Genomic DNA, 26,441 nt, shown 5'->3' with positions numbered 1-26,441 from the left:
GCATCTGATGAAGAGAACTTGATTCTCGAAAGCTTATGCTAAAATAAAATTGGTTAGTCTTAAAGGTGCTACTGGACTCTTTTTGATTTTGCTACCACAGACTAACACGGCTAACTTCTCTGCAACATTGTGTTCAATAGGATTTAATCCCTGGCAGAAACAAAAAAAAAGTCTCGTGGCATTTCAACGATTTATTGGAGTATACGCATTTGCTAAAATAAATGTTAGACTTCAAGAGGTTTCTGATGGGTTTTGCTACAACTGAATAACGTGCCTATTCTGCTTTCAGAGATAAGCGTGCAAACCTAGTTATTGAAACTACAACGCCCACAATGCATCGCGTCACGCCTTGCACAAGCCGCAGAGTTCGTTTCCTGTTTCAATGACGCAAGCAAACCGGTTGCTGAGATATAAAAACTACTATTCCCAGCGTGCAATGCTGGATAGAATTTGGTCGTTTGATTGGCCAAATGGAAATAGTTGCTTTCCGTGCTGTAGCGCGGTTCTCTTTTGGGTCGTCTTCAGCAAGTCTCTGGGGAAGGAAGCGGTTGTGATGGTGGAGGGGGCCTGTTCGGTCCATCTTGTTTGGTGATGGGCTTGTGGGCTGCTTCAGCGCTGTGGAGTGTAGAGGGTACGGCTTCTGAGCTCTGAAAGGTGGACTGTTGCTCCCGTTCGGGTCTGGGGTGGAAGTGCTAGGTTGAGTTTCAGTACCGGTGTATTTCAGGATGTTAGACTCAGTTTGAGGTCTGTTTAAGGTCTTGGCTTTCTCCAGTATTGAAAGGAGAACTTTATGGTGATGGGATGGGGGAGGGGAACCATTTTAGGTAGCTTGTAGGTATGTTGAAGTACATAGTCCTGGAGTGGAGTGTGACCCACAAAGTGTGTGTGATTTCTTATTTTTGTTGTATTCTTGGAACACAATTGTTTTATGGGCTAAACAGGTCACACGCACAAAAAACACCCGATTATAAGGGAAGTGCCCAATTTAGAAATTCCATGTTTTCTTGCCAGCATTTTGAGAATACAAGAGAAAACTCTTCATTTTTGCAACTCTTAACACTGGAGAGGCATCAGCGAGCTGCAATGGGGATTATCCAAAAGAGATGATAAAGAGAGATAAAGGTGGTAGTGTTCCCATGCCAGTGGTCTTTAAATTGCAACCTAATGATTGCAGTGGTTCTTGAAGCATTTTCAAGTGGTTCTGAGATTGCAATGGGAAAATATATGGGAAATTATTGGACAGCTATGCATTCCTTTGATATATTTGATCACTGCTGAAAACACAATCTTGTCTTTATTCTAAAAGTGAAATCAAAAACCAGCCTTTAACAATGCAAGTGGGACTGCAGTAGAAACTTCCCAGAAACTTGTGGTGGTGTGTGCAGTTTCCCCCCTTAGATTTGCATAAGGGATTGTAGCTGACTGTAATCTGGAAGCATGGCAAATGTCCTTCCACGTAGAATATGTACTATCCATTGTGGTAGTCCACAGAGAACAAACCTAAAGAGTAACTCTTGGTTCAGCTTAATTAACTTAAACAGTACTAGTTTTTATTTTCATAGATAAAATTATAGTGCAAGTTCTGAGCTATTTTAGTGTCATAAATCTAAATTTTTAATACAGTAATAACCTGATGTCTGTGTTCAAAGGTGATATGATTACATAAAATATTAACTGTTTTTCTAATCTTCTAAAAATATACCTTAAGTAATGTTCATTATAACTTAATCTGTGGGTGACTATTTAGTATGTCTTATTCAAAGATGTTTGCATGCTTCTTTTATGAACAGTTTCCCCATTTTTATGAAGGTGTTGATTAGTGTTCTTTTTTTTCCTTTTCAAATAACTGATACAACAGTAACATTCCCTCCAAATCCTCCTGCTTGCTCACCCTAGTGCAACAACCTACTTAGAATAAGAAAATATATAAAAATTTGAAGAAGAGCAGTAATAGAAGTAAAGGGAAAGAGAGAGCGAGTAAGCAATAGTAATCTGTGTTACAGTGTTCATAGAGTTCCAGAAAACGTTCCCGTATATTCTAGTATTTATGATCTCTTTCTTGATAAGCAAGTGTAACTTAATCTTTTGTAGCATAGTCAGGGAGATCATTCATTTCTCTAAACTGGTGAAATTGTTAAATTCTAAGCTTGAAGGCTAAGTATGTTAGTGCTCTCAGCACACACAGTTTCTGGAGTTGAGTGCAGGTTCCATGAATTGAGAGAGCTGCTGAGAAGGAGGATTACTGTAAAGAATTCAAATGCGAAGCCTAAATAAAATTAATATGTTCTGTAATCAAATACCAAAAGAGCCAAACTCCCAGACAGAACTACAATATATGAATGTTACTAGTAAATACCTGCAATTTGGTATTTCCAAGTTGTGTTATGAAAAGTCAATTTATAAAGCCTGGCTAATGTCCAGTAGACTTGGAGCAATATTTTGCTTTAATTCACTCTAATCTTAGATCTAATTTTGTTTAGTAATTTTACACAATTCGTAGCAGTGTGAAAGTTGGATATTGTATCCTAATTCTCTGGATCATTTGGATTCTGCTACATGCAGTCCCTATATAAATAAAAACATAAATAAAAAACAATATTTTGCTTTAATTCACTCTAATCTTAGATCTAATTTTGTTTAGTAATTTTACACAATTCGTAGCAGTGTGAAAATTGGATATTGTATCCTAATTTGCTGGATCATTTGGATTCGGCTACATACAGTCCCTGTATAAATAAAAACATAAATATATAAGCATTTAAAAAAAATTCCAATGAATTAATAAAATAAAAGGTATCAAGAGGTTTAGAAAGATTATTTTTGAAGACAGCATTTTAATTGCATATATTGTCAGATTGCAATAGGAGGTAATGAAAACTTTTCCTTTGAGATATTAAAGAATTAAAAAGAGTCTTATGTCCACTAGCTGAGTTAGGGAGTGAATTCCAGCCGTGGCCCATCTTTTTCACATGTGTGTACTAGTAACAGTCTTAATGTGAGGGTTGCCCTACATACTTAAGTAGATGTGTGAAAGGATCAAGTTTCAAAAGTATCCATAAATACTTCCAAGCTTCTCTAGTTGTCATAACAGTAGGGTAAAGGGATTTGGGGTATTTCAAATATTGTGAACCTAAGATGTCCTTTAAGGCATTTTAAAATAGATTTTCCCATGTTAAAGTGCATTGTTTTGGTGTGTTCTGAAGAAGTGACATATATTTGTTGAGAAAATGCATGTCTCCTTGTTGCCACTGAAGCTTTTGAAGTCAATATTTTGGGGACTGATATTTGCTTTGCCATCCAACTTTTTGAAATTCCTACCAAATTTTAAATACTGTATTTAGTTTCTATTATGCAGTCTAACAAGATTCCATTTAATCAAACATTTACTTTAAAGACTTTTCGGGCAAATCCTCTCAAATATCTAAAGAATATTAATTGCATTCTTAATCAGAACCTTTTATTTACTTCAGAATTTACTCTGTGACTTGTTTACTTCCAAAATGATGTTTTGACTTCCAGATGTTCTTTAACTAAAACAATGGTATAACAGGAAACAACTGAAAGGAGTTCCAGGTTGAGAACCTGAACAATATTCTCTACATTGTTCTGTATCAGAAATGATACAAGGTTTTCTGATTAATCGAAATCTCATCCAAGTTCAAGAAGCAGATGAGCTAATGTCACTTTGAGGAGCCATCCTAGCCATAAGACGAAAACCAGACAGCCCTGACCATGTGATTCGCTAAGCTAGCTCCTGTGTGGGGTTCATACCTTTTGCCTTCTCTGAAAGATGCCTCTTGGGTATCTGCACTTCCCATTTACTTGTGCCACAACCTTCATGTGCCATGTGGAGGTCTCCATCCTTTCACAAGAAGTTGGAGGCTTGTTGAAGTAATTGGGGATGTCCTCTTCTATGTGACCTGGCTCTCTGCTCTGCAAAGATCCTGTGAAGAACTGAATTTGCATCTATCTGTCTGTAGCTTGAGCCTGATGTTTCAGAGTAAATTTTAAGTCTTCTGCCAATAATTATCCAAGAACTATCCAATGAATGATTCACATTTCTTTCATTGTTAGAAATGATTCACATTTCTTTCTCTAACTTTGTTAGAAATGACAACAAATCAGTGTAATTTAAAATATTTTTGATTCTTAATAACAGTTAACAGATTTGTTTCTGTAATTGGCATAGCTATCAAATCCATCAATGATCTGGGTATTTTTTGTGCACAAGTTAATGTTTTTAAAATAGTTAACTAGAGCGGGGTTTTTTTGGCCTAGTCAGAAGCCTCTCATAGTTGTATGTTCCTTCACTGAGTGGCTACATATGGATGTCAGTGGCAGGAGTAGACTGGAAAGAGAGAACAGGTTGGGAACAAGCTAAGCTGATAGGTCCCTGAGACATTACCAATGAATGGTATGAGCTAAGTGGCCTAAGGCACTGACAGAGTTGCTAGGGCTTGGCTTTGGTTGTTTCTAGGCGCTCATGGGTCATTAGGGGAGTGGCCCACCAGGAAATTTCCCTGTATGTTAAATGGCCAGTCTGCCCTGGTCATTGGGCTTAGAAGGGTGTGACTGCTTAGAACAGCATTCTAAGACTTTCACAGGTGGCACCATATCTTTTGAATTGTCATCCCAAAGAAGGTCCACCTTGTCTCACTTGTTATTGCTTACAGATGGCAAACTGAAATTACTTTGTTCCAGAGGGCCTTTGAATTCAGATTGTAGTGTTTAATTGCTGCTAGTTCTTTGGTGCCTGAAGAAGGGAGCTCTGACTCTTGAAAGTGTACGCCCTCAAAATCTTTTTGGTCACTTAAGGTGCCACTGGACTCAAATCCTGTTAGTTGTTTTGGTTTCTTTGTTTCTTCTGTGTTGTTATATTAAGACTTGATTGATTTTTTAAAAAAATAACTTGATTCGATATCAGTTATAAAAATAGTATGTTTTATGCTTTTTGTTAGCCTGTTTCATGGACTTTGATGCTAAAAACCTGGATAAATATTTTAACTAAAGTCTCATGTGTCTTCCCATTGGTAGAGAGGATACCTCCAGCCAAGGTTTTGTATTTTGATGGAGACCTTTGGAATGTTTTTCTTTGGTTTAGAAGGCTCACTAAGAGAGGCTGAGAACCTGTACTCTAACCTGTTGCCTCTTTTACTGCAGTCTGAGCAATTGCTTTGCAAAAAGAAACTTGTTCTTGTCTTTCATAGTGACAGCCAATAGCATCTGAATGCAGACAGTATTTTTAGACTTAATCATAAGTGGCTATGGTTGATTGGACAGGTGGCAGAAGCCTTAAACTGGCCCTGCCATCACATACAGTTACTCTGATATGCTAATTCACCAAAGCATGTAATTTTAGATCTGATTGGCAAACGTCACTTTAATTTTGCGTGCTAACGGATGTGAAAGGTCATACCTACTCCAGTGACCTCTTTGTCCCTTTTAAGTGCTTTACTTCCCTTTTGCACTTGTGTCAGAATTCCAGAAGTGCTGAGCCAATTTTGAGCAATATCCTAAATGTATTGAAGAGGATTAATTCCTTAAACTACAAAGTGATCCTAGGATAGAATACTGCGAAGCAGAACAAATCATGGCCCACAACGACATCCACAATATTCAGCCCAAGAGTTAGCACCCTGCTTCTTAAGTATACCTACATGTTCTTTTTTCCATTAAAATAATCTTCAGAAGTTTAAAAATGTGCTTATAATGATCCTGATGACAGTCATGTTAATCATGTAGGAGTATTTTTCTTGAGCAGATGTTTAACAGCTGTCTACTTGGAAAAAAGGTTTTTCCCAGTAATGTGTTTCTAATGTAAATTTTAGCATGCATTCTTTGGTAGTTTATTGATAGCTGTTATTAAATCTCTTTATACGAGCCCCAAGCTCTAGAAGCGTTTGAGTATGTATTTAGGGGGATTTGCTGTCATATCTCACATCTCTCTTGCAGTCCTTGTATTTAACTGCTACTTAGCATGTCAAGTGTAAGATCTGAATGCATGTAAATGTATGCATTTCTGTAATCAGATTCTGTAGTCTGTTACCGTAATGGCTGCTGAATAGCTTTCACAGTTTTGCTTCCCATTTGAAGTGTGTTTGTCCATTGTTTTTGTTTGTTTTGTTTCTTGGAAAACATTATGTTCGAGCATACGTATTGTTAATGTTTTACAGCATGCACATGAGCAGAAATCCAACTTTTTCTTCTAGTAGAGGGGGTAATATTGTTGTGAACTCCCCCCTTCCACTTCACACCACCCACACTATTATTGTGGGTTCCTGAGGAGCATGATTTGAGGAGCTCAGCAGGCGGGGGGGGGGGAGTCTGTAAAAATCATCCCTCACCTCCACCACTGGTTGAAGTGACACGAAATCAGAAAACAGCATTTGGGTTCAACCAGGGTGGATAAAAATCAATGATTTTTTTAAAAAATAAAAAAAAATCGATTTTTTTGATTTAAATCGGATTTTTTTAAATAAAATGCTTTTTGAGGAAAATATATTACCATCCAAAGGTTATTCCATCATGAAATAAAGATTAGTTTTTAATTATGTAGAATAAGGCTGTATATGTTTAATTTTTTTGGTAAATAAATTCCATTAATCCATTCACAATGTCATGCTCTTCCAGAGGTTTTTGTAAGATTATTGGTCAGTTTCTCTGCCTACAAGATATTATCACAGATGCTTGGTTTTGCAGTTCTCAAAACTGAATTTGTGTCAGCTCAGCAGAGATCACATGCCTCTTCTTCACAGCAAAAATGTTATAACATGAACAGAGTTGAGAAAAAGACCTTAATCCTATTGTTCTACAAACCTATGAAGACAGAATCAACCCCTTCAGTGCTAAGTTTCAAGAAGTTCAGTGAATAGAAACAATATTTTTCTGTTTGGAGTGGAATAGATCTGCACAAGAAGAAACTAAGTGTGAGGAGGGAGGGGCAAGCAGTGCAAAATGAAAGTGAAACTTTTTGAGCACAATACTGCACAAGTCTTTGGATCTTTTGTGTGTATGACCTGAGGTTTATCACATTCTTTCCTTGGAGGAAAAAACCTATAATGGCAGCAGGCCGTAAAAGAGACCCAGTTTGGGAATACTTTAATGAAGTTCCTTTACCTATCGGTAAGGCAGGCATCTACTTGCATATTAAAGTTATACCAGCAAGAATTAGTCTTTATGTAGAAAACTATGATTTAAATCAAGCCTTAATGACTAGTGATTTAAATCGTGATTTAAGTCAGTTTGATTTAAATCAAATCCACCCTGGGCTCAACCCCATTGCCTGTTATTTACTGTACATTAATAAGGTTTGTTTGAAATGATAGATTAAATTTGCTAAAGAAGCATGCAACTTAATATTCTTCCTTGATTACATTCAAAAGGCTTCATGGTGTCCTTGAGTCTAGGTACTATCATCTCCTGTAGTTGTGGTATGAGCTTCTAAAAGAGAATTTGCAATGACTGCTGTCATGGCTCAGAGTTGGAGACAACTTCTAACACAACTAATCAAAGTTTCTTTTGTTCTCGAGCCCAGCTCTTACTTCTCCTCTATCATACTACTGCAGAGCATAGGATCAACTTCCTTTGATTAATTAAGGATAGGTAATGCAAATCCCAAAGATGGTGTGCAGCCCAATAATACTTTCTCTATTATTCATAGTAATAGCACATTTTATTGTTTTTATAGACTGTTAAAAGTATATCACATCTAGTCTCTCAGCAGTCCTTAAAATAGCCAATGTAAGGTAGGCTATTTGTTGTTAGAAATCCCTGTGATAAAGGTAAGGGGGTAATGATTTGCTCTGGCAAAAAACAAATCAGGACTAGGAAAGTGTTGTTCATAGCTAATGCTCTTAATTGTTATTCTACTATATCTTAACTTGCAATCTCCATTCTTCCACAGTATGACAATTCACGCTTTGGCAGCTAGAGAGAATTATTTTCCTGATAAACGTTGGGCCTGATGAGATCAAACAGCCTTACATTGCTTTTCTGTGAAATTCATGCATATTCATGCCTGTTATACTAGAAGGCCTGCTGTAAATATTTTAAATATTTTAACATGCTTATATTAATATTATATACATTAATACAAATATCTAAATGAAAATTGTAACAATGTACTTGATTCGTTAATAACAACTATTCATTAGGACAGGGGAAAAACTGAAGTGTTTTCAATCATGTTGTGCTGTGCAGAGTTTCAACATCGGTATCACAAATTTAAAATATTAAATTGAATTGTTTTCTTTAGTGCTGAATAGTCCAAGTAACAATTTGTTTTTGTGGACTACTGTAATGTGTAAAGCTTAACTAATTGTAAATTACTAAAGGCAGACTGACAACCAATCTAGACCCATGGGTGGCTATTAATTTTTACTGTGGATTTAAACAGATCAAAACAATAAGAGTTCAATAAATAAACTAAGACAAATAAACCCCAAACCGTTGAACTTTCTTTCCAGCCACAGTCTGTTGGTCTTTCTACTGTATCAGCTTTTCCGGTCTTGCTGAATTTTGGTGTCTTGAATCTACTTATTTTCTTGTCCTCATTGAACATGTTGTCACATGTTCTGTCCTTTATCGTGTTAATGGGTAGGTATTTTCACAGTGTCAGTGACTTGTGGGAAGGTTATTGTAGGTGGAATCAGAATTTGATCTCTTATGCATTTCAGGTTTTCAGCATATTGCCTTAATTGAATACTGAATACCTGTTTACCTGAAAAGAAGACTAAGGCTTTCTCTGTGTGCCATCAAGAAAACAGGGGCTGTCAAGTCTTTATACAAGTTACTGTTATGTACAGTAATAAAAGAAAACCTTTTGTGGGCAACCATTTTAAGGGGGATTATCTGACAGTTAGGCTCATCTTTTCAGATAAATGTGATACACAAATGTTTTTTCACAATGCAAGAATTTGATCAAAGGTACAGTGCAATTAGGCTGTTATAAAACAAATTATAGCTAAAGATATGAATGGAGGTAAAGGAGCTAAAGAAATGAAGGGTGTGTTGAACAACTAGAGCTCTGTCTAAATTATTTATAATCATTCTTTATAAAGTTGTAAGAAATGTTAATGGCTTTCTTTCTGCTTCTAGGAGTGGGGTAAGATTTTTCCGAAGTATTCACTATGGTTCGAGAACGAAAATGTATATTGTGCCACATCATATACAGCTCAAAAAAGGTAAAAAAGGAGCATTTCAAAGTTAATATACCATTTTTCTCAATAAAAGAAATTCTGTGGAATTAACCTTTTTGTCCTCAAAACAAACTGGCTCAAATAAAATATTATATAATAATAATAATAATCACAACTGAGATATGATCAAGTATTTGAAAGTGTATTTGATGTGCGCAGTAGATTAGAACTGAAAGCCAGTATGCTATAATGGTGAAAGTGCTGGACTAGGATCTGGGAGACCCAGGTTTTAATCTCTGCTCTGCCATGAAAGCTTGCTGGGTGACCTTAGGCCAGTCATGCATTCAGCCTAACCCATCTTATGGCTGAAGAGGAAATTAATCTGTAGATGTTGATTGCTTGGTAATGTGCTATGCACTGCTTTCTGACTATTTATGGCTTATACGTCTTTTTTAGGAGATGGATGAGCACATGAGAAGTATGCTTCACCACAGGGAGCTTGAAAATTTGAAAGGAAGGTATGCTTATAACAGTGTCAACTACATCTTTATGCAACTTGATGCAGTGTTTCAAAACAAAATAGTCCTGTGTGAAACAAATTCTCCTTAAATGAAAGGTTTTTAATATGGCTTAGTATTGTTTAACAAGATTTTTAAAAAGCTAAAATCTTACGGCTGAAATGAGAAGCTATTCATGGCTACATAATAAATTTGCCAAAGATTACTATGAATGCTACTATCCTTCTGAGTTTCTCAGAACTGTTACTAGAACTCTGCTCTGACACTTAAAATAATTAGCTAAATATAAAACATGAATCTGTAATGATGTCCATACTTATATGCAATTGAGTCTATTGGTTTCAGATTATTTTTGATTTCATAGGAATACCTACTGCTCAAAAGAGTAATGAAATCAGAAATCATCTAATCAAAATCTGAATTTGATCCCTGTTGTTTTTAATATAACTAATCCAGTCACTAAAAATAATGGTCATCTCTATGAATCATTTTATACGGCCCCTATTCTGGTGCCTTGCTGTCTGCACAAGGGAAATGGTAGAACAGCAAGGAGGAGACATAACTCAGCAGATAATCTGACATTTCCGAACCAAAAAAGGTTACCAGCGGTTTCTGAGGAAGAGGATTGTCTTGTAGATGTTTCTGTGTACAGCATTTTCTACTTTCTCCCAATCACTGAACTGTCACCATTTGTTTTGAGAGCACTTTCTTGATTATATGAACAGTATGGTCTTGTTTTTCCATCTTCAGCTCTGATGATGAGCCTGCCTCTTTGCCTGAAACAAATCTGACTGGTAGTAACTCATTTAACAGACATGTTAGAACCTCCTTCTGGATCATTTTTAATGAATAGTTTTGGCATATTCTTCCTGAGTAATGCTGATAATATTCTACCTGTTGTGAAGGACCCTTGCCCTTTTTTGCTGGTAAAGTCATGCAGGATTAAGGTAAGGGTTCATCTGAAAAAAATCATCAATGCATTACGTTAGAGGGGAGCATCCCAGATCCTCTGAAATAAGCTGTAAGGGTTTTAAGAGGGTGATGATAAATAAACTCTGAGGTATTCTAGATAACATATCTGTTCGTGATCCTCTTCAGTTGCGCTTCAGAACTTGTTGTGGGACAGAGATGGCTTTGGTGGCTCCTCTGGACAATCTCCATTTTTATACTGATAAGATGTCATACTCCCGCTTCTTGGCTTTGATTGATCTTTTGGTCTTTGATATGGGCATCCACTTGGATATTGTTAAAATGCTTTGGATACAAAGGAGCCTACTATTTGGAGCGTTCTTAGTGGTTAATAACTACTAATTAGAAGCAACTGAAAAGGTGTGGGAAGGGGCTGGGAAACAAGTCAGAGCGGCTCATAGAACAGCATTGCACAAAACCTGAACTTCTGTTGTTCAGCTAAAAATCACTATAGACAAATAGTTATTCTCTGTGAATGTTTAGAGAGCCAGTTTGGTGCAGTGGTTAGAATGTTGGGCTAGGATCTGGGAAAACTAGGTTTGAATCTCCACACTGCTGTGAAAGCTCACTGGGTGACCCAGGGCCCATTACAAACTCTCAGTCTACCTCAGGGTAGTTGTAAGGATAAAATGGAGGAGGGAACAATTGTGTAAGCCACCTTGGGTCCCTGTTAGGGAGAAAGATCGGGTATAAATGAAGTAAATAAATAATGTTATCTCTTTATGATTGTTATTGTACTGAAATAGTTTGCTTTGAAAAACGGAGTGAAAGCTTATTCACTTTTATAGCAGAAATAACTTTGACTGTATTAGGACTGAACATCCTTGGGGCCACTCAACCTATTAGAGTTCTTAAGGCCATGCTATTGGTGTGCGGTAACCGATCTGTGCATTTTCTGGGTAATACTCTGAGGTGATCTAGATAGTAGATAAAAGCAAATAATGGTCACAGCAGTGTGAGCTCCCAGCCTTTGAAAGAGGAGGAAGGTGATTCTGTCCCATTAGGTGATGAGTCCCTATCTCATTCCTAGAAAAATTAGGGGGCTCTGTTCTTATTACTGAATGGACATCAAACGTGTGCCCCCTCTATCCTTACTGATCCTCCATTTAAGAAACTTTGCTTTAGCACCAACTAAGACATCACAAAATAATCAGAGAGCTTTGCAAGGGGAGGGTGTTTTTCATAGGGCACAATAGAAAAGGGTATGGGTTGTGGTATATCTTCATAAATGTGGCCAGTGTAACTTCAGAATGAAAACAGAAACTTTTCTTTCATGGATCATGAGTTTGTATAGAAGAGATGAGATCCTGTGTGGGTAAGGACCCATATGACATGCTTGTACCAGCCATCCCAAAATTACGCTTGAGCCTGATTAGTAACTTCATTTTAATGGAGGATGATGTTTTCTAGAAACATGTTAAGGATGCACGTTCCCAAGGATGCAAGTTGTTTGTTACTTGGTTTGTCATAGCAAAATATAGCACTTGCTCTCCTTTGGACAGTGGCCTGTATTAACAGTGGAACTGGTATTTCTGGGATTGCAAAAATGCTAACCATTTGCACGCACATAATATGGATTGGTATGATACTGTTATGGGTAGTTCCCCATCCTGAATCTTGCTGAATTGTCTTTTAGGCACCAAGCCCATTTGCCCAGGGAAACTGAAGTACAGCTTAAAAATTTCCAACAAGTTCCTGAACGTGATATTATGGCTTAGGAATTTGGAATGTTTATTCAACCCTTTGCAGGACTGCTTCAGATCCCCGAAAAGTAAAACATTAATATCTTTAATGAATATATCTCTGTATCACCTTTCTCCTATCAAGGTATCCAAGAAGGTGGCTTACCATCAAATAAAATAATGTAATAAAACCATAAAAATTTTGATGCTTAAGCTACTTCAGAATGCAGCAACATGCAAGTTAGTAATTTTTAACATCACTCCAATTTTGAGACCTTTACAGTGGCTGCCCATTTGTTTCTGGGTTGGTATCTGGTGCTTAACTCCCTTCTCGGTGGGAAAAAGCAGGGCTCTGAAGAAATGGCATAGCAATATCCCACATAAATAAATATTTGGTTCTCATATGCAAGTTTGATGAGTGAAAATCCAGATTTGGCCTAGAGCAGTTCCTCAGTGTTGTGTACTCATATCCAGATGGTAGAAGAATACTGAAATTCTGCTGCATCTAGTGGGGGGGGGGGCATTGAACTGAACGTGTCCAAATGAATCCAGCACACCCATTAGAAACCCTTCTTTCTAACCGATCCCCTCTGCAACATCATTAAATAGATTGAAAAGCACAACAGTACTTCATTGAATCATAGAACAGATATGTTTGTAATATTCTAGCCCTTAATCACAAATTAAGCTTTAGATTGGATTTTTCTTGCCCTCACCCACCCCTGTGCTCTCTGAAAAACTATTGGTGGGAACCTTCAGGAATGACATGGGATGTGGCATTGATGGGGTTGTAGTGGGAATTGTCAGAATGCCTTCCTTTGCATAAGCAGAAGTGCCTTCTGCTTGTAAAAAAGTGTGATGTTTGGATCCTGCCCGCTCTACCATCCTACAAAAGTAGCATGAGAGAAGTGTGCTGTATTCCACAATGCAAAGTTCGATGGATCTAAATCATCCTCTACTAAATGCCTTTCCTTTTTTGCATCCATATAGACAACTTTAAAAATGGATTGGAAAAGGGCATAGAGGATAGAATAGGTCATAATAGGTCTGTTACAGCCCCAGTAGCTAAAAATGGAGCCTCCATATTCAGAGGTGTTGTGCCTCTGATTACTAGAGACTTGTGACAAACTGTCATGGCCTATTTGTGAGCTTCCTAGAGGTATCGGTAGGAAATGGGACTAGCTGGACCTTTAGTGTCCCTTCTGTGTGTGCAATGTCTAGAGGTGGAGTGAATGTAATGTAAAATGTTCTAGTATGAACGTAAAATGTTCTGGTAACTGTTGAAGAGAGGTGCCTTTTCTTTCTGCACCTTTTAAATAAATAAACTTGAATGCCTTAAAGTAAGATGCGTGAAGCAAATGACAAAAATCACATTTGCCTTCTTTGGGTCCAAGTAGGGCCTTTGTTCACTCTTTGAATCCAGTCTTACTACTGACTGACCTTGCATTTGGCACTAAGAATCCATCTGTTCCAATGCTGAACAGCTGAGGAGTGGTTGCCCTGACACCAGAGTGTCATCAACATTAACTTTAGCAGTGTAACTTGACCTTGCTTATTCCAGATAATTTTTAGAATCATATTTTACATTGTCTGATTTAGGGTGTTTTTTTGCTTTTTTTTTTTTGGCAATTGCTGAGTCTGTCAGTTTAGGTGCTTTATATGGTCAGTCAGATTACTTTGTTTTTCTTGGGGTTTTATATTCTGTTCCCCCAACCTCCCATTCTCTTTTGCTACGCTTCTGTTTAACATTCGCATTTGAGCAGGAGAGGATATGTCCCAATTTGTATTTGTAGGAATCCTTACTGTAGAAGTATTCTAATGCCAATATACCAAAAGCTTAATAATTACTGCAATGCTTAAGCTTTTGGTATATTGGTATTAGAGTACTGTATATTGCATTACTTATTAAAAGGGTCTCTTATTTTCTTGCTTGAAGTCCTCTCTGTCTAAATCCAAATGCAATTCACTTGTGTAATTAATTGGATGCCCATGAGTAGAGGTGGGCACGATCCAAAAAAAATTAACGATCAAGCTGATCGTGGATCGGCGCCGGCAACAATCCTGATTTAACGACCCGCACCAAGCATCTCCCGTTCCCAATCTGTGGATTGTGGAACATGGAGGCAAAAGTGGAGGGGCGCCCCGCTGTTCCCAGCGATACAGGAATGGTGGGTAATGCCGGCGGCATCTGTGTTTGTGTTTGGCCGTCTGTGTTTGGCCGTCAGAGCTGCCTATCAGGGTTTGCAGGGATGAGATTGGAGTGCCCATGGCTACAGAACACCCCCTTCCCCCTCCCTCCCCTGGGTGTCTTCTCCCAACTTGTGACTGCTTTGCTGCTCCGTGGTTGGAAGGAAGCCCTGCTGATCAAGGAAAGCTGGGCTTCCATTCGGGTTTCCAGGGCAACAGAAGGAGGGCAAACAGAGCTCAGGCATTCCCCTGGCTCCGTTGCCAGGGGAATAGATTGCTGGTGCCTGTGTCTGGATCCCCGATCTGAGCCCGATCGCCCCGATCCAGGCCCCTCCCGATCGCTGGATCGTTGGCCATGGACGATAACGATCTGCCGGGTCACGATCAGGCGATCGCCATTATCGTGGGTTTTTTTCGATCGTAATGTGGATCATGCCCATCTCTACCCATGAGATAACATGAGAAAGATCTCTGCTCTTCTGAGGTGGGCTGCATTCAGATTGTCCTCTGCATGATGAGAGAGGCAGGAATGTGGCACATGTGCAAGTTCAGAAGCAAGCTGAAGTTCCTGCACAGTGTCAGCTTAATATGATACCTGAATACAACCTAATTTTCGTTCTGTGGCTAATGTTGTTTGATTGGTAGTAGCCATCATTTCAGGTATCCTGTACCATAAAGCAGTTTCACCATCTGCTGCTGAGGGGAGAGGGGGGTTGAAATATAATTTTATTTCAATTTTCTGCTTGGTTTGGTCCGAAAATGAAAGCTATAAAATAAAAGCACAGTGTTGTTAAGTACGCGTTCATAACAGAGTTTCTCAGAGTTATATTATACTTCACTAATTTAAAATTTTGGCTGAAAGTACAAGTGAAAGCCCCTTTAAAAAGCCTTAGTCCTTATTTAACATTCAGCTGGCCTCTCTTACTAAAGCAGGCTGAAGACCATTAGTCTAATACCTTGTGAGTGGGTGAAGGATCTCTTCTGTGGTTTTGCCTTTCACATTTTAAAAAAATTGCAGAGGTGGAAGAAGATTCGTAGACCTCATTTCCTTTGATGGAAATTCTTCACAAAATACTGAAGATGATTGTGACCCCGGAGATGGGGAGTTCTGACACTTCATTAGCAAATATTTCTATCCAAGTAATTTCACAGCTGTACTAAAAGCCACATTACAAAGAGACAATGGCATGAAGCTTTGATGTAAAGTTAAATGCCTAAAACATGTGTTGGCCTTTCCTTGAATAGATGATCAAAAGTGTAAAAAAAAAAATAGACATTCTTAGTACAATGATTCCCAAATAGTGAGCTTATCAAACTTAAGAGAGCTTATCAATGGGAAGCCAATATGGGTTGAGGAGATGTGTCTTGAACAAAGAGAAAGTTTGTGAATGTGAAGCACAGGGGTGGCTCCAGCTGCTCTGCTCAACAAAGTCTGAAGCCTTGCTCCAGCTGTAGGAGCACAAGGATTTTCACTGTGTGACTAAAGGTAAGCTATGTGTAAGCAAGAAAACACTTCAAAACAGTATATTCATTTTAAATGGCATCCAAAGCAGAGCTTCTGCCTGCAATAGTTGAAGAATTACTTTTAGTGTTATACATAACCTCACTCCTTGACATTTTGTGTATGACTCCACCTTCTGCAGCAGCTGTTTTGTGGTTGTGCCTACCAGCATGTGTCAATTCCAGAGGTGTCCATGGGCTCAAAAATGATGGGGACCCCTGTTTGAATCCATGCTTAGAATCCACATGGGTGGTTGAGAAACTAACTCTGGTTAGCGTGCACATCTGCATTTCTACACTGCAGGCAACTTATTCCAGTTTTTAACTGTGATTCTCCACATAAGAAGTGAGGAGGAGTGAGTATACATGTGCAAGCCTGGCAACCAGCTAGATTTGTGTATGCTTTTCCTTAACTCCAGTTCAGTTTGATATCTGAGTGCAACCAGTGTCTAAGTAGAATCTGGAGCATGCCATAATGTCAAAAGTATGACGTTACACTCTGGAGCAGTTAATGAAGTTTCTTTCTTGGCTAACAGTCTTGTATAACACTGTTACAGAATATATTAATTGCTGTTCACTCTTTCTTTATTTTTGCATGTGGGCTGCTCAGACAATGCAAAGATTGCAACCCTGGCAGTCTTCACTGAAATCAGAGTATGAGCCACCACTTGTCTGACACAGTTGTTGGCTTCTTCCAACTGAAATAATTTTGTGTCCTTAGGGCTAATCCTTTGCGAAGTGGAGAGTGGACTTCACATGCATCTTCTGAACCAAATAAAGTACAGTGAACTGGAGACTCCCTCCTTTCATTTGCTGTGCCATGAGAGTCTTTGAATTCCAGGCCACTGTGCCAGCTGTCCCAGTTCAAGTTTCACTTCAATAGGATTGGTTGGAGGAGTGTTTTCTCCCCTCCCTTCTGCTGACTTTCATTGGAGGGGGAAGGCTGAGAGTGAGATTAAAACTAGACTCAGTCACTGGGTTTTCTCAGTGCAGCTGGCACCATGGAGGTGCTTCAGGGCAGCTTCTGCTAGCTCTGCAAGCCCTCCACTCTGCCACCATCTCTTCCCTCATGTTTCCTCTGACAAGGTTTTGAGTACAACAATCCAAGAAGAATTCCAGCTGACACTGATTATCCCCCAAGTCTTTTACCTCTTGATTGTTGGAAAAAAATCTGAAACCTTACCAAGAAGTCATCAAAATCAGCTAATCTACTAAAGATAAAAGTGATAACATTTTGTGAAGTTTTAAAAAATTACAGTGTGGGCTACTAGTCCTTGTGTGTGACTGACCCACAACTGTTCAGAGGAAACTGAGTCAGAGCAGCAACGTTTGCCATGCCTGTGGGAAGAATTGAATGTCCACGATCTCCATCTTTTCCCAGGGACAGCAACCATGAGTGCCAGGTGTGTCAGGTGACAGTGGTGGGCTTGTCAGCATATGCTAAGCACATCTCTAGCCAGCTGCACAAAGACAACGTTGAAGCCCACGATGGAGATGAAGGGAAGGAAGAGGCTGATGAAGAATATTTTGACAAGGAACTCATCCAGTTAATCAAGCAAAGAAATGAGCAGAACCGGTGAGTCTATCCATGTTTCAGTAGTTATGGGGGTTTGTTGTACAGCTCAGTGAATGTAGGAAAATGTTGACAAGACGGTTCAGGGCACTTAGTATAGTCTGCTGTTGCCTACAGTTGGAGAGTTACTATTTTTAGTATACAACTTTTGATATTTGGTATGTAGCCCTTGAATCATACCTTTCAGGTCAGAGAACTATGAAAGTTTACCCTGTGAAAGTTTACCCTAATGCAAACAATATAATTGAATGTTGATTTGATCTTACAGCTGAAAGCTGATTTTGTGCACATATCTATGCAAGTTTATTGAGGTCCTTTCACAAAATACTGAGTTCCCTGCTCATACTGTGAATAGCCTGATTAGACATTTTGCACAGTTCACAGTACCTGAACCTGGAGCATTGACACCCTGCCTTTTCCCAAACAATCTAGTATAAAGGGAGTGCACTGTGTTTCATCGCTATACAGCTATAATTATGTACCTATTTAATAGAAATTATTTTTCTGTAAAACTTTTTAGAGGGACCTTAGTCCTGTGAAAGTAGGCTGCTTATGACTTTTTGCTGTATGTCTTTTGAGTGACCCTGGAAAATTTTTTAGCTTGCTTAAATTTGTTGTTACTCCAGAAATGTATTTGGATCTTGAAAATCTGCCCAGTGTATGTTTTGGTTGCCTTAAATCTTCTTCATAGTTGCATATCACATTGCAGGCTGCCTTTGAAACTGTTCTGAAATGTGCATTGCTTGTATCATGTAACATTTGACAGTATACAATTTAAAGACCAAGAGTCAGTTTTTGTTACCGTATCCAACACTCCAGGGTGTATGCAAAGATCTTGCTGTGTGAACGAATCTTTTCTATACTAATACAGGGATTTTCTAAGAGGTGTTTAAAATTTTCCAGTAGTACCCTCCTTGTTATCCAGGAATTGTGTTAGTGTTGCTTGCATATCTTTCTGTCTTCTGATCTAGTTATGTCAGTAGCTGATAAGTCAATTCTAACTACTTAAGCATAGTCCCTGTGGCTTACTTTTCTCCTTGGTACTTGCAATGAGCCATAAATTCAGCAATCATTGGAGCCCATTTATGGAGCTAATAGAGACTTTGAGAGTAGTCGGAGTTAAAAAAGGATGTGGAACTCGAAACCATAAGCATATCCATGGTCAGGAGTTGTGAAGAGGGATACCATAGTGTGAAATGTCCCTACCCTTATGTCTCCAGTAGCCTACAGGGAGAAAGGAAAAATTGCCCTTGCTCCATTTTAACACTGAATGTTCTCATCATGATTTTTACAGGATAAATAAGTTCTGGTAGACGGATCAATTCTACTCTGTTTAAAGCAGCATTTCTACCTGAAAAGCAGCAATAAAACTACTCTATTAGTTTCTTGACAAGCCTAAATAGAATCCTGTGGGTAGACTGCCAAAGCATAACTGTTACAGAAGCATGGTCTTGGAAGCATTGCATTAAACATGATGAATATTAACTGAAAATATGCCCTGTCTATTATGGCTAGAATAAATCTTGGTTTAATGTTCATCTTCAGGAACTCTTGCTGCTTCTCTTACATTTCTCCTGCATGTAAGATTTGAAAACTGCCAAGAAGATAATCTTCAGTTAACTAATCCTCATCCTTTCTAGTTTCTGTTGTAATACTCTGTAGTGACAGTACAAGAAAACTGTTGTTCTAGACTATGTAAAATAAATTGTACTAATTGTGCCAAAGAACTAACTCACTGGGTGCTGGGTTTTTTTGTGGGGAAGGGTGGTTGGTTGCAAAAGGCAAATGGGTTCATGCAATTACATTTTGCTTTCCTTAAAACCTTAACCTAAAAACATGAGTGTTCCAATTACATGAAAGAACATGGGAATTTTTCAGCCTAGCCATTAAGATGTCAGCCTGAGTGTATTTCCACCTGTAGTAATGTGTCCGTCTTCTGATGGATGGGGCTTGGTGGCAGAAATGAAGTAGGGCTGGAGAGAACTTCCAAAACAGGAGGAAAGCAGCCAAGGTCAAGAGGGACACAGATATGTTATCTGTGAATGCCACCCAGTTTCCTCCCTGAAAACCTGTCTTTGTTCACTAGAGTATGGACAGTTTGGGGTTTGGGAGCTTTTAAAAAGAACGAATGCTTCAAGTGCTTACATCCAGGCTGCCCCTTCGCTGTTTCTCCCCTGTTTTGAGGAAAGGTAGGCCCTCAAATGAAATGAATCCCTCAAATGAAAACATTGGTCAGTTGTTCAAATAATCACCAAATATTTAAAGCATTTTATTTATTGAACTAAGAAAATGATTTTTAAATACTTACTTATCTAGACCATTTATAGAAGGAATATCAAATTGTATCCCTTCTCTCTACAATAAACAGAATGGGTTCATATATATCTGGCTTGTAACTATTTGTTACCTGTATAAACTTGTCTGCCAACTCTGTTGTTTCCTTTTCAGAGGGTAGAGTTATATGGAGCAGCTCAGTGTTTCTGCATTTGCATTCACAAATCAAGTTTCTCAATACATGTAAGCCAACCCCTTGTGTTAGAAGGTACCTGATTATGCAGGATAATGAAAACCAGGGTGGATTGTGGAGAGCTACAGGAGGATCTCTCTTAACTGAGTGAATGGGCAACAATGTGGCAAATTAGATTCAGTGCTAGTAAGTGTGTGGTGGTGATGGATACTGGAACAAAAAAATTCTGATTTTAAATGCATGCTGATGCTTCTGAACTGACTGAGACTGAAAGAGATACTGGGGTTGTAGTGAAGAGCTTGATGAAAGTGTTGACTACGTGCCTGACATCAGTGAAAAGGGCAAACTCCATGCTAGGGATTATTAGGAAAGGAGTTGAAAATAAAACGGGCAATACTGAATTGTATAGAGCTAAGGTGCAGCCTCATTTTGCAGTTGTGGTCACAATATCTCAAAAAACATTACAAGAGCTGGTAACCAAGATGATCAAGGAGTTGGAGTATGTTTCCTCTGGGGAAAGGAAACTGTTCTCAGTCTACAAAAAAAGATGGCTAATAGGGGATAAAAGAGAGGTCTATAAAATTATGCATGGGTAGATGAAGTGGATAGAGAGTTTTTCCTCTCTCTCCCATAATACAAGAACTTGAGAGGCACTCATTGGAGTTGTTGGAAAATAGGTTCAGGACAGAGAAAAGGAAATACTACTTTAGTCAATGAATGATTATGCTGAGCAGTGCACTACTGCTGCATATAATGGTGGCCACATGCATAAACATATTTTAAAGAGGGCTAGACAGATTCATAGGGAACTGCTGTATTCTTGGAGGCATACATACAGTTCTCCAGAAAACAGTCCCATCACTGACAGCTAATGACTTCATGGATGGTCATGCTGTAATAATGTTGGGGTGTCATGGGCAGTGAAGGCTTCACAGTTCAAGGAGCAGAGGTTTGAAAAGATGCCAGTCATTCATATATGCATGTTTTGGAAAAATGCAAAGATAGATCTCCAGTCCACATTTCAAGTTGTCATCCAGTAACATGAAAGTGGATCCTGTCTGCTGTAAGCAAATATGTGCTAGATGAAGGGGAACATTTCTCCTTGGCTTGCTGCATCCTCCAAAATCATGTTCCAGGGGTGGACCCCTAGGAAAAGCATGGGGAGTGGGGACCTACAGGTAGAAGCTAAATCACTTAAAGTCTTCCTCACCCAGGCTGCTCAGAGGGGTCTTCCACAAGCAGAAAAAGAGGTTTGCATCTAAACCATTGAGAGTGCAAAAAGGGAATTTATCTTTGCTGTGCTTGACAAAGCAGCCTGGAGCTGCTATTCTTAATGAAATTTGCTTTGTGTTATCATGTTTCCTCTGAGGTTGAGGTGTGCTTCAAAGTTATAAATGAAAGGCAGGCTGAAACTTGTGATTACCAACGTGCAGCTGATGAAGGTGGTCATTGAAGAGGTTGGCCAGGCTGCTGGCCTGGGGCTTTGCTCAGCAATGCTTTGTTGAGTTTCTACAACCCAGGAAAAGAATTGCTGCTTGTCATTAGCAAACAAGTAGCGAAATGCAATGTTACATCATTCAGAGGGATTTGGGGCAAAGTTTAATCTTTCCACATTTTTTATGAAGTGGACCATCGCTGGGAATGAGTGAGGGTAGGCTCTTCAGTCACAAAATTAAAAAAAAGTTTGTGTCTTTTATAGGACAAACGAAGCCTGCCGTGTGAACCATGAAATAGAAACTGAAGACAGAAGGTCACAAAGACGGCAAGATGATCGAACTTACCAAGACAGAGAAGGCTATGATTCATCATCATGGTACCATCGTGGGCTACCTCAGAGAGACTGGAAATGGGAAAATGATGGTTTCTTAAATTCTAGACAAGGCAAATTCACACATTCTCCAAGGAACCCAAATAACACAAACAGACATCTTGGCAGCCAGAGAGGAAGGCCTGGGTGGCATCAAAATAATTCTGGAGTGCCTTCAAATCGGTATCAGAATTATGGAGGGAATAGTGGAGGTGCTTGGCATCAGAACTCTGGAGGTGGACAATCAGGTTGGCATCATGGTGGCAGGGGAAGAAATTCCAACTGGAATTCTGAAGGGAAAAATAGCTTTTCTAATTGGCAGTCCAAAAACTCTGGATGTAACTGGAAACCTGGTCAGCAAAATGGAGGTGGATGGAATTTAGGAAGAAATAGAGCTGCAAATAATATCTCCCAAATGGACAGTTTAGATGCTCCCTGGTTTAAAAGCAACAGCATACAAGAGAAATACAGTGGAGAAATGTATGCATGGCAGTGGCAAGAGAGTGGTCACATGAATGAAAACGACAGCAGGGATTGTTTGTTGGACTTCACTAGTGATCAGCTTCCTCCAGATGGGATGCTGAACTTTAGCACTTCTGTGCAGCTAGATAGCAAAACCTCCAAAGTAAATGGAAAATGCAGCAGCCCTTCCCGAGAAAAGACAAGTCGTTGGGCTCCTTATCCCACCCAGAAAACTGTAGAGCAGCCACCGTTGTGTGATAAGAATGTGACTAATGTACCAGAGAAAGCAGATTCTATCCATCTGTTATCATCCTCAACTCCAAACTGGGCAGATCCTAAAACCAGTGACCCAAAATTTAAAAAATGGGAAGAAACTTTTTCAATATCCTCTAATTCAAAAACAGCATCCAACAAACTTGTGCCATGCAAAGGGCCAACAGAATGCCCCAGTGGGAAAAAATCAGACCAAGCTGAAAGCAGAGGCCATAGAATGCCATCCCTGAAGTCTCCACTTCTTGCTATTCCAGATTTAAAGCCATCTTCTCAAAAGAGAAGTCCAAAGAATCTCTTGAAACATGTCCAACTTTTATTATCCTCCAGAGAGTGTCAAAGTCAGCTGAATGCATTAGACTTGGAGGACAACAATTCTTCCTCTTACGGAGTTAGGCTGAGTAATGAATATAATACTTCCAGAGACTTCAGAAATGTGTTAGACAGCAATGAAAGCCTAAGTGAAGTATTATGGAAAGCCAAACAAGAACTGCAGGGTAGCCCTTCTTTGCAGACCCCTCCCTTGAGCCCTTATACAAGTACTCATAGTTATGGAAATGAAGACTGGAGTACTAAGGGACTTGCATGTTCTCTGCACGAGTCCCAGGTAGATAGGTTGGAGGATGAGAGTTACAGAGACATAGCAGGAATCAAAAGTGTCCCTTCAAATACTTGTTCAGCTGATGAACCCGTAGAAACGAACCGTATTACAACAAAAAACGATAACTGTCTAGGACATTTGGGACAAATTGACAAAAACTATTCTAAATTCCAAACGGAGTCTGTCGAATCCCTATCACACTGTCAACACATCTTAAATGTTGACTTGAAATCAACCAAGGAAGAGGACGGTGAGGAAGATGCTATAAGATCAAATGATCATCCTGAAGAGGAAGATTATGAAGCTCATTTAAATCATGAGCTGCAGAAGAGTGCAGGAGGGCAGCCTTCAGGTCCTCTTCTCCCTGAACTGAGTAAGCTTGGCTTTCCAGCTTCCCTCCAAAGAGACTTGACATGGCGTGCTAGTTTGAAGAGCAAGACTGGCTCACATCTACCAGAGCCCAACCTCAACAGTGCAAGGCGCATTCGGAATATTAGCGGCCATCGAAAGAATGAGACGGAGAAGGAATCAGGGCTCAAGCCTACCTTAAGGCAGATCATTAGTGTGTCTCGTAGAAATGTAAACTGGGAGCAGGTCATTCAGCAGGTGACAAAGAAGAAACAAGAACTTGGCAAAGGTTTACCAAGGTTTGTAGTCCGTTGGCCTTAAATGTGGTTCTTATCATACAGTCGTTGTTTATAGATAGTTTTTCAGTCTATATTGTTTCAATGCATACAGCAGTCTGTATGCAAAAGATAAAACAATGAAATCATAAAACTGGCAAAATGCAAGAGCAAGTAAGAGCACTGTTAACTCATTAATTGGATCAAGACATAATGGAGGAGGCACCTAGCTGCTGTCTCTCCTCCCTCTGGCCTCTGAAGAATGATTTATTGTATAAATCAACCATCATAGGTTTTCATAGTAAGCTGTAAAATTACAAGCAAAGGCAGATAAAGGTGCCAGGATGAGGAACTGGGTTGAAGCCCATTTGTTCCATATACGGAAACAACAATAGGAGCTGAAATTTAACATTTAAAGGCAGTCGTGAACAGTTGAGGGTGTTGTATGGAAGGAGAAGGATGTGGCTGAGCGTGCATTTTACGGTAGAAAGATACATTTAACTAGTCTGTGAGAAATAATACTAGCATTATGTAGTCTTTTTTGGTATTTATATTTTATTGTACTATCATGTGTTGCCATATTTAAAGACCAGGCCTTACTTGTAAAGCAATTTAGCACTCCCCTTCCTGGATTGAACACTTTATATTGGTTCTTTCTAGTTATAATAGAATAAAATTTGTCAGCTGGAGTGATTCCAAGAAACCTACCTGGATCAAAGAAAATGTGACCTGGTTGGTGGCAGCATAAATGTAACTGCAGATAAAATGTTTGCATTATGCTACAACCTCAGCAGGGAATGTGGCAAAAAGTCACGCTTTCTGCACCAACAAATCACTGGATCCAACCACTAACCATTAAATATACAGGGTTTTTTAATAATAGTATTATACAGATGGGGTAGGGAATTTAGGCATAAAAGACTGCTTCATATCTCTTGTTTAACAGACAGTTGTGTGCAAGATTGCCTGCAATATTGTTATTGCTGTTGCAGCTTCACCTAGGGCTTGATTCCAAGACAGAATCTTGGCATTTGAGCCAGGAAAAAATAGAGTGCAAACGAAATGTTATAAGTTTAGTGTCACAATCTGCGATCTGGGCCTTTGTCTTTTTATGGTTTTTCTTTTTATAATTGAAGCCTTTAGCACCACTTAGTGTTCTAGTCCTTCATAATGGACATGCCTGGGCTCAGGATGCCACCTGGTATTCACCTGGCCTATTATGAGGGGATTATAGGCTTGAAGGAACCACAAAGCAGGCTTGATGAACACAACTAAAAAAAAGGCTGATCTCATGGCTTGGTGTTTTCTGTGTGTGCATCACTTGGTGGTTTCTGTTTTTTTTCTGTTCTCCAGCCTTCCTCAGTATTACAGTAACCAACTTATTGGGGAGATGAGGTAACTTGTTTGATTGATTCTAGTCTGCTCCAGTCCTGCCCTTTATGTAATATTTAGACAAGCTGATTAATTATATGAAAGTGTTGCTCGTATATTCTGACCTCATGAGAGGTCAGAATTTGCTGTTTCTTGTCAGGGTTTTTGCTGTTTCTTGTCAGGGTTTTTTTTTATAGATAACTATGCAACAGTGGTACTTTATGTTATAGGTGGACTTAAATTATTACAAATGTGTGTGTATTTTGGGATGTTTTTGTTAAACTTTCACTGTGACACATTTCATTTTTTTTGTGTGTGTTGAAGGTTTGGCATTGAGATGGTCCCTCTCATCCAGAACGAACAGGAGGGTCTTGGGCTGGGTGAGGAGCCTGATCTGACCGCTCTTGAAGGATTTCACTGGGAAGGGATATCCATTGGCTCCCCTGGGTCCATTAGAAAGCGTAGCCTCTCTGAGAGCAGTGTGGCAATAGAAAAGGCAACGTCTGTTTACAGTTTCTTCAACAATCAAGGCTCAGGCAAAGAAAACGAGCAAACGCAGATCAGTTCAGTTACTGTCACTGAAGGCACAACCTCTGGCTTCCCGATGCATGCCGATCCTCTGCCTTGTGTGAAACAAGAGGCTTCTTCTCTCCCTTCATCACCGCTCAGAACTGACTCACTTGTCAGTGGAAGGAGACTCAGCCTACAGACACCCCCTGAAGTTAGCAGCCTGGCTGCATTTAGTGAAATCCAGAGAAGTCCAGAATACAGAGCACAGCTATTTGAAAGCCAAGATATGCTAGGAAGTCCAGGGGAAAGACACTGTCTCGCTTCAGCTCTCACTACATCCAGCACTGTAGATGCAGCCACAGATAGCAGCTATACATCTGGCAACGAGCAGAATGACAGCCAGGGAATTGGCAAAAAAAGAAGAGCAACCGGAGTAAGTTGTCTGAAGATCGTTAGACATTCTGGGATGGGTCCAGCAATCCATTGGCACTTTCTGCTGACAGTCATGGGTCACCTCCACTCCCCCCTCCCTCCAGCAGTCCTATTTGACACTGGGAAAACTTATTCGCAGCATTGTGGGGCTCATATGGAGTAATAGCCATATGGGCAGGGGAAAGGGGATTAAATTGCTATTTCTGCCTCTTTGCAGATGGGGGAGGAAAACGGAGCAATTTTGCTCTTTCTCTTTCTTCAAAGCAGCCCACCAACCAGCATGTCACATGAATCTTGCAACCTTGGGAATAAACTTGCCCTGAGCCAGGGAG

The 26,441-nt window shown here is 39.4% G+C and overlaps 1 protein-coding gene across 1 annotated transcript in view; it reads left to right on the top strand.

The window, feature by feature from the left end:
• The first annotated feature begins 526 nt into the window (after positions 1–526).
• The window catches only part of ZNF106 (zinc finger protein 106), a 46,135-nt gene continuing 20,220 nt past the window's right edge, over positions 527–26,441 (top strand). Inside the window, exons 1-6 of the mRNA XM_054970718.1 lie at positions 527–631; positions 9,097–9,182; positions 9,594–9,655; positions 17,375–17,569; positions 21,733–23,820; positions 25,492–26,110. Of these exons, the coding sequence (XP_054826693.1) occupies positions 9,129–9,182; positions 9,594–9,655; positions 17,375–17,569; positions 21,733–23,820; positions 25,492–26,110 (3,018 nt within the window). The 5' untranslated portion in view covers positions 527–631; positions 9,097–9,128. The remainder of the gene's footprint in view (positions 632–9,096; positions 9,183–9,593; positions 9,656–17,374; positions 17,570–21,732; positions 23,821–25,491; positions 26,111–26,441) is intronic.

This window comes from Eublepharis macularius, chromosome 2 (genome assembly GCF_028583425.1).
Source record: "Eublepharis macularius isolate TG4126 chromosome 2, MPM_Emac_v1.0, whole genome shotgun sequence".
Lineage (NCBI taxonomy): Eukaryota > Metazoa > Chordata > Lepidosauria > Squamata > Eublepharidae > Eublepharis > Eublepharis macularius.
The sequence above is the reverse complement of the archived record's forward strand: the minus strand, read 5'-3'. Positions and strand labels throughout refer to the sequence as shown.